General features: G+C 35.7%; 1 gene segment (V, D, J or C); it reads right to left on the bottom strand.

Moving 5' to 3' along the window:
* Positions 1 to 7,709: 7,709 nt before the first annotated feature.
* Positions 7,710 to 9,290, bottom strand: LOC131534575 (immunoglobulin kappa variable 1D-13-like). The segment is given in 2 exon segments: positions 7,710 to 8,247; positions 8,343 to 9,290. Coding segments are annotated over 2 exon segments (375 nt in total).
* Positions 9,291 to 9,693: the final 403 nt, after the last annotated feature.

The following is a 9,693-nucleotide window of genomic DNA, read 5'->3' as shown; positions in this document are numbered from 1 at the left end:
ATCACAGCTGTCTACAGTCTCCCCGTGGCTTAAGTTATTGGCAGTTTAGCGTTTATTGAGTAATTTACACCAAAACAAAAAATAACATCTATGCTTTCATGTCCGAAAACATTCTTTTTGTCTAACATTTCATAATAAATTCAGACAAGCTCATTAATGACTCGTTTTTCGTCAGTTTATTTTCATGAAATGGAATTGGTACAAAGGATTGTGGGTGATTGAAGGTCACAAAGGATATCCCATGCATCCTTCAAATTCAGCTGAATGAAGGACACGAAACGAAGGCTGCCTTCCAAGGATCCTCCCGATAGAGATGGCCTTCAGCCTCGTTTGATGACGTGGCAGCGGAGATATGCAGCCTTCCGTTTGAGAAGCACCTGTGTCTCTCACAGCTGTTACTGAACCACTCTGACTGATCTTTCTCCGCACAAACATCAGCAGCTTTCAGTGAATTATTTATTGTTGCAAAGCTTTAAATAATGAACTACATTCATCCATTTTTGTGTGTGAAAATTATATGAAAGAAACTAGCCAGATAATAAATTACTGTCAAGACTTGATCATAAGTCAATGACACCAAAATATAATAAAGACCAGGAAATCTTGGAGAACTGTTACTTTGTGTTTTGTACGAACAACTCTACTATAGTTCAAAATCAAATCTATTAACATATTTACTGACACATCGATTGAGACGTAATTAAAGTGCATTAAGTACAAAATTAGTTGTTCCAATTTAGCAGATTTTAAGTATAATAGTTTAGTATGTTAAAAGTACAGTTTCAGTGTATACCTTATATTTGTAGTATACTTAGCATGAAATAAATGTATGTCAAATACATTTTAGTATATTTATTTTCACTAGGGGAATTTTCAATGTGAAAATCTATGAAGTAATATGTGATTATATTACATTTGCTTGGTATATCTCACGAATACACTTTTAAATATTTGATACACTGTGTCCTCGTATTGTTTGTGATCCTCTCATCAGCAGCTGCAGTATCTCTCAGCTGTATCAGTGCAGTCACTGTGACTCTGACTGACGGAGGTTTTTGTACGACTCTTTATCACTGTGTGAACACATATTTACTGTTGATATAGTGTAAACTCTGACAGTAATAATCTCCTGTATCTTCAGTCTGGACTCCACTGATGGTGAGAGTGAAATCTTTTCCAGTATTTGCTGTTCCACTGCCACTGAATCTAGATGGAGTTCCTGACTGGAGGCTGTTTATGTAATAAATGAGGAGTTTAGGAGCTTCTCCAGGTTTCTGCTGATATCAGTCTAAGTGACTGCCATATATTCCTACATCTATATGACACTCTATTGTAGCTGTTTGACCGAGCTGGACAGTTTTAACTTCAGGTTGAGTCAGAGTGACTCCTCTGGAGGCTGAAGAAGATAAAATAAAATCAATTGGTGTCCAAAACTACATCACATATTTTTACAAGAACAGCAACACCAGTGTCAAATTGTTTATATCTTACCTTCAATAAAAGCTGCAATGGTCCAGATGAGGATGAAGATGTTGTTCATTGTAGTTGTTTTGTCTTGTGTGATGATGAAGATTGTGTTGTGTTCTGCTCTCAGTCATGAAGTGTTAAACTCACAGCACTATAAACACTCTCAGAGCACTGAAGCATGTGCTGACGATGCAAAGAAGTGGGCAGGATTTACAGAGTTGAAACGTTATCCGATTAAAACAAACTTGCTCAGTTAGTGTGGTTCATTTTAAGTGTGAAAGCTGCCATCCAAACCTTGCTGCACATCAAACAAGCAGACAGAGACCCACCTTTTCAGGACGTGCTGTCACAAGATGTGATCCTAAACAGGACAAAATGTTAAAGCATACCTGTCTCTTGTTATCATAGGAACTTTTGCCCATTACAGTTCAGTACTGGCGTCTCCTTGCAGAAGATATCTGTGTGCAAGAGTGTTTCGACTCCTTTACCCATTTCCTGAGCATTTATTAGTTATAAACTTGTAAAAGTACTACCATATGAACACACAATGAGCACATTTAGCCCAGCACGTTTTTGATATTCACTGATTATAAATAAGGTTGTAAAGTATGTCTTTCTCATTACCATTTTTTTATTATTATTCAGATTAGACCAGTCTACATTTTGTAACCAAATGATGTTTTATTAACAAAGTTCAGGAGGAGCACATTCAGATACACTGTAAAACCCAACAAGTTATGCCGAGTTCACACTGCACGATTTTCAAACTCGTCGGATCGCTGTTGTTTTCACACTGCGTGACTATCTGGGGTAGCATTCAGTCGCTGCTGTCTTCACATTGCACGATGGATCGGCGACAGGGGCTTTCACATTGCACGATTTCACAATAGGAAGAATTGCGACAACTCTGTCTGATCCGCAAACTACGTTTCACAACAAAACACACGCGAGAAGTGATAAGGAAATAACGCGAGAACCTGTGTGCATCAGCCCGTTGTTCTCGAGCGAGACTGGAAGTATTAAAAAAATATAGCCCGCAAATTGTCCGTGCGCTGACTTCCAACTACAAAAACAAAAACAGATTATGCAGGAGGGAGATGCAGGGATTGTGTTCTGCAAAGAGGGTAAATAATAATTTTGCAGTAACTGTTATGCTGATGTTGCGGCTGTCGTGTCGATTCTCTCAGATCGCGTCTTTGATAATCCACACTGCGCGATTGTCACTCGCGTGAACGAGCTCCGATTCGCCTCCGATGTCGGGCATTTGTCGGCGATTTATCAAAACCTGTCGGCGAGTGAAAAAACGGCCTAAAATCGTGCAGTGTGAACTCGGCATTAGGGTAACTCAAACCGTTTGAGTAAACCAATTCCCTTGGCTTAAACCATGTAAGTTTTAAAACTTGCAGTTAAGTAATTAAGTGATTAATTAAGTGCTGATTGAGCATTAGTGATGAACACCTGCTGTTAACAAACAGAATCACTGAAGAAAAGAGAAACACAAGAACAACAACTGACTTCAGCCATAAGCTTAGATGAAATCAACTGAAATAAAATACATGAAATCTCTCAAAATCTGATTAAACAACCCCACAAACAGCATCACCAGCTCCACTTATTAATAACCAGACTGACTTTATTTCTGTCAGACATCTACAGAAGATCTTATTGAGAATTAACTAAGGTTTAGATGTTGATTTATTGTTTCATTAGAAGTAACCATGTTAGAGATCAGTGTCTGCTTTAGTTGGGCTCTTGACCCTTGACTTATGTGTTAGCTTTTTTTTTTTTTTTTCCTGATTGTTGTAATCATGTGTTTCTTGAACATATTTGTTACAACTGAAAATTCCGGAGGAAGTGATCAATAGTTGGTTGTTATATATTTATAATAACGGTCATCTGTTAGTGAACTGATCTCACTGAGAGTGAACATAGACTCATTGTGTGTCTAGTCTCTGATTAAATGGATGTTTATAGTAAGTGATTACAGTAAAAGTGATTCTAAGAGCCACTGGTTCTGTGACAGTCAGTTAATAGAAAGGACTTTCTAAACAGTTTGTCCACAAAAAGTTTTAATCTATGGTAGCAGTTAGACTCACACAGACATCAAGAACCCGCTTGTGGACAAACTGTTTAGAAAGTTTTTTCTATTAACTGTTCAGTGCAACATTCAATTAATTAGAGACTAGACACACAATGAGCCTACGTTCACTCGCAATGAGATCAGCTCACTTACAGATTGTCATTTTGAGTTGTAACGAATATGTTCGAAGAACACATGATTACAACAGCAATCATTAAAACAAATCTAATACTGTATATCATGTATCATAAAACACTGACATAAAACTAAAAACACTGCAGTTCATGAAAATTCAACATTACGCAGTCTTATGAGAGGAAGACTATGAACTTGAGGCTGAGCACAACAATCCTTGAAACTTTATGTATGAAACTTCTCAAAGCAGTTTTTTTTTTTCAGAGGTGAGACACAGGTATACCTCACATTTAGTGCATTTCATCCTAACAACATCCTTACAGCCAGGATACATGCATCTACCTTTTGAGACACCATGGTAGGCCAGTGGCTCACTGATGTAATGTTACCTGTATTCATATCTAATCAAAAGTAAAATTGCCATTTAAATTTGATTTAATCCATTGCATGCCATTATCATACAACTAATCAACATTATATCACTAGCATTAATGATGTTATTGTTACAGTTTAACAGATTGCAGCTGACCTTGCTAGCTAGCTAAACTATTGCAATAATATCATTCCACTATTGCACAGAGTTGCCGCTACAACACATACATTTGATTGATTTACCAAAAACTAATTTCATAAAAAAAAATTTGAGTAGTGATTATGTCATTATAACTTATCTGAGGTGATCTTTATGATTTTTTTGTGCATGTGACACGGGCTGGTCCTTGTTTTTTACTGACGTTTTAGTTTGATTTCAGTAACTACTGACAAGAGACAGCAGTCTATCAGAAATCGCTCCACAGAAAAAAAATGCATGTCACGTGACTTAACCAAAGCACATCATTGGCTAAACCAAGGTCTTCTCTTTCCAACAAAAAAAACTAGAATGTTCTCTTAAAGACACAGTGGCAAGGAAATGAACACAAAGTGTATGTTGCCTAATGGCAACACCATGCGGTAGAGGGTTTAATTACGTAACTGCAAATTTTAAAATTTACATGGTTTAAGCCAAGGGGAATTGGTTTACTCAAATGGTTTGAGTTACCCTAACTTGTTGGGTTTTACAGTGTGGAAGCTAGAGATTACTGTTTATAAAGTTTTAAATATGGATATTTTTCTTACAAGTACACATTAATTTGCTTCAGGAGTCCTTTATTCTCCCCACAGAGCTGTGTTGGACACTTTTTTGATGAAAATACATGCAATACATAGCAACATGACACAAATGCCTAGTAACCAGTGCTAATTTTCACAACAAATTTTGATTTAGTTTTAGTCATAGACTTTTGACTAAAATGGTATTTAGTTTTAGTCATATTTTAGTCATCTGAATTGTTTTAGTTTTAGTTGAGTAACCCCGGTTTCACAGACAAGGCTTAAGACTAGTCCCAGACTAAAATGTAATTCTGAGCTGTTTTAACTGAAATAATCTTGCACTGACTGATCTTAAAACATATCAGTGCCTTTGTTTTGTCTCAAGATGCACACCAGTAATGTTTTTTCTAAGGCATGTTAATAAAAATTACTTAAATGTCCTAACTAAACTATGGTCTAATCCTGGTTTAGGCTAAACCCTGTCTGTGAAACCGGGCCTAAATCTCATAAGATTTTAGTTGACTAAATCTACAGTAAATCTAAAATCTAATAGGTTTAGTTACAGTGTAATGCATGTATTAAGCACTTCTCTAAAATTTCCAAAATCATTATCATGAAAGACACTGATTTAACTGCGGTGACACACAACATGCCTTTATGTTAAAATTAAATAAAACCACGTCTCATGAAGAATAAGAACAAGGTCTTATTTTCAATGAAATACCAATGGTTATTTAGGCTAATTATGCATCCTTTATAATAACTTGTTTACCATATTCTTCATTCTTTCAAGCAGACATTTATTTCTATAAATAAATTTAGATTAATCTTTAGGGCTACTAAAGTGATTCAGTCAAGAGCAGTAAGTGATTTTTGTCTTTCTTTTGTTGCTTGATTGTCTTTCTTTTGTTGTCTTGCGCTCAGAAAACTGGACCGAATTGAGTTCTCTCTTGCGTCGTCAAATTTATCCATATGTCTGCTCTTCTCTTACTCCCACCTGTTGACATTGTTTTAATGTTTTATGAGATGTGCAGCAAGTGTACTGTATGTTAGCTAATGTCCTGCCGGTTCATACGCATCTAACCTCCTAACCACGCAGCAGATTCGTTCTGAATGAATCTCTTCCCAAATCATCCCTCCCTAACATTTTCGTCTAGTTTTTATTCATTGACAAAAATGTCAATAGATTTCCATCATAGTTTTTGTCATTCAAAATGAGTTTTCGTGCGTTATCGTCTGTGAAAAAAAATGTTGTTGACGAAAATTATGACAAAAACTATTCGTCAACAAAATTAACACTGCTTGGAACATGCTAAAATATGAAAACATTTACAATTTTCAGTTTTCTCAGAAACATAACTGTATGAGCAAACATGAGATAAAAAGAAGCAAACACATCATTTTACCTTCCATATCTAATGCAGTTGGATGTTGTCTAATTTCATTTAAGGGGCAAAGGGGTCTAAAGTAGTCTGAACTTTTACTATGTCTGATTTTGTTTGACAGTAAAATCTTCCAATGTAAAGATGTTATACATTCAGACAAGCTTTTGTCAAGCCAACATTACCTTTTTTGGCTACACTTTATTTTAAAGTGTCCTTGTTACAGTGTAATTATACATTTAAGTACTGAGTAATATTAATTAACTACATGCACTTACTATGTGGTTAGGGTTTGGCTTGTCCAATTTAGATTCCACAATCTGAAACATTACTGCAACTTCAGCAGTATTAATATTATGCTTTGCTGTATCTATGACTATGTACTGCACTCAGTCCTTTATTTGTGCATGTATGAACGTAATCTAAAGTGATATGTTGAAGATAATTGATCATCAGCTATTTGCCAAATGCTGGTGTCTGCTGATGGTCAAATAAGCATTCATTCACATTCTAGTGGCGCCCCCTTCTGTATGTACAGAGAATAAACCACTCAAAATCGTTCCAGAAATACTTTATTAATTTACAATACTAATGTATTGTTATTTTATTTAACGTGGGTTTAATTTCTTTAAAAAAATAAATAAATAAAAACTATGAATGTGAACCACACATGTATGTCTAACTTACATTTAGTAAACTTACTGAAAGTACTTTGGAAAGATGCTGGTGATTCTCTTTACCGGGCTGATAATAGACTTGATATTAAAGAGCATCTGCTCGCAGCATAGATTCATACACAATCTTAATGTTTGACTGTTTGGCAGTACTCTAATGTGATTTCCAGACCTAAATGTTTAGATTTTGAGGTGTTTATTAAGGGTTTGATGGATTTAGGATCATTGTCAAAGAAAGTGTTCATGCACAGCAAAAAATCCAGAGTGAAATTAACTCTCCTGGGAGTACATGTGAGACCACACTCAAGAGTGTGAAAAGTGTTAAAATAAGAGTGTTAAATTAACACTGACGGAGTTAAAGTTAATGAGATAATTAAGTGATTAATTGGAGTGATGATTGACCATTATTGAAGACATTTGATATTAACGAGCAGAATCACCAAAGATGAAAATCACAAAAGTCAAAGATGAAAGTCACCATTATTGTGGTCAGTGTTTGCTTTAGTTGGGCTTTGGGTTTTGATTCACATTTTGTTTTCTTTTTTGTTGAAATGGTCAGGATTCACTTACTGAACCATGAAAACATCTGCAAATGGAGGTAATTATGAAACTCAAACACTGAAAGTGATCTCTATTGGTTCTCTGTGTGTTGACTCTGTGTAGTTTGACTGTATCATGAAGCTCATGTGAGGACGCTGAACATCTGCTGATGGAGCTGCTCTATTCTGAGAGGAACAGAATCACTCAGATATGAGTTTGACTGTTTGACTCTTTATTCTCTGAAATGAGTCAGTTGAGTCGGACTAATGAAGAGATGAGGTTTGTTCACACTGAGACTCTCAGCAGTCATACTGACCTCCTGAATGTTTGAATCAACTGTTTACTGCTTAACAGGGAGAGTAAAAAAAAATTAAATTTAAAATAAGCATTATTTTTTGTTTCAAGATGAAAAAGCGGAGACTTGTAGTGTTTAATGTTCAATTTGCCACAAAAAAAATGTTTGTGATCCTCTCATCAGCAGCTGCAGTATCTCTCAGCTGTATCAGTGCAGTCACTGTGACTCTGACTGACGGAGGTTTTTGTACGACTCTTTATCACTGTGTGAACACATATTTACTGTTGATGTAATGGTAACTCTGACAGTAATAATCTCCTGTATCTTCAGGCTGGACTCCACTGATGGTCAGAGTGAAATCTCTTCCAGTATCTGCTGTTCCACTGCCACTGAATCTAGATGGAGTTCCTGACTGGAGGCTGTTTATCTGATATATGAGGAGTTTAGGAGCTTCTCCAGGTTTCTGCTGATACCAGTACATGTGACTGTAGCGTATCCCGATGTCAATATTACACTCTATTGTAGCTGTTTGACCCTGTTGCACAGTTTTAACTTCAGGTTGAGTCAAAGTGACTCCTCTGGATTCTGAAGAAAAGAAAATGAAGTCAGTTAGTGTTTAAAACTACATCATATACTTCTACAAGAACACCAACACCAGCGTCAAATTGTTCATATCTTACCTTCAATAAGTGCTGCAATGGTCCAGATGAGGATGAGGATGTTGTTCATTGTAGTTGTTTTGTCTTGTGTGATGATGAAGATTGTGTTGTGTTCTGCTCTCAGTGTTAAAGTGTTAAACTCACAGCACTATAAACACTCTCAGAGCACTGAAGCATGTGCTGACGATGCAAAGAAGGGGCAGGATTTACATGTTTTTGCTGATACCTATTTAAATGAGCTTCTGATTAAATGAGGAATTTTCATTTTTGTGTGAACTATTGCTTTTTAATGTAAACACAATAAATCATATAGACATTTGACTGTAAACAAAAGGTGATGTATATGTATATATCAGTAAGTTGAATTTGTATTTTGTTGTTGTGTTAAGTTGAATTTTCATTCATATTATGTGTGTTCAGTCATTTAAACCAGCTTTAAAAACAACTACTTTCAGACTCACCTTTCAGAACAAGCATGTAATGAATCAGTTGTGAGTAACTTCACTGTCAAATCCAGCAGCTGTTCTAACAAACACTTTTAAGTTAACTACTTACTTAAGAACTGGTATTTCTGTGGCTCAGCGGTAGAGCATTGTGTTAGCAGCGCAGAAGGTTGTGGGTTCAATTACCAAAGAACACACATACTGTGTGTCCTGAATGCACTGTAAGTCGCTTTGGATAAAACGGTCTGCTAAATGCATAAATGTACTTAATGTCTTAACTGTGAAATCTAGTAATTTGCCCTAGTATACACATACTATTTCTTACTTACTCAGAAAATCCAATTTATGATACATTGATTGGATTGAATGTCATTTTGTCAAGGTAAAAATAGTTTTTGAGGTCGGGCAATTCTTAATAGACGTTTCACTCATTTCCTCACTTCTGCTGTTATCTTTCTTTAGATGCATTACTCATTTCCCAAAGTCATCTTGAAAATTGAATTGTCAATAAAACTGAAGAATTTGAGAGAACATCACAGAAGCTGACTTCAGAAACTGTTGTTGATTTTCCTAAAATGTTTTTGTCTGAACTTGTTTTCACATTTTATATTTATTCATGTTTTGTCTTGTTTCCTGCAGAGGGAGCTGGAGACATACATCAATGTGCTTAAACATGATCTGGAAATGACATCAAACAAACCTGTGAAACTGCTGATAAAAACAAGCCGGTCCATACATAATTATACAATACCTATATAAGAGTTTGAGACACTTAATAAATTCCTGAAGGAGGATGAGGAGCAGAAGAGAGTCAAAATTCAGCAGAGCACCATCCTTAATAATGACTGACTATGGCAAGCCGTTTTAGCATTTAATCTATAAACCGTATTAATATCTATTTCCATGCTACTAGTACTTATTTTTTAGAT

Source organism: Onychostoma macrolepis, chromosome 25 (assembly GCF_012432095.1).
Source record: "Onychostoma macrolepis isolate SWU-2019 chromosome 25, ASM1243209v1, whole genome shotgun sequence".
In the NCBI taxonomy this organism is placed as follows: Eukaryota; Metazoa; Chordata; class Actinopteri; order Cypriniformes; family Cyprinidae; genus Onychostoma; species Onychostoma macrolepis.
This window is presented reverse-complemented; position numbering and strand designations above follow the sequence as displayed.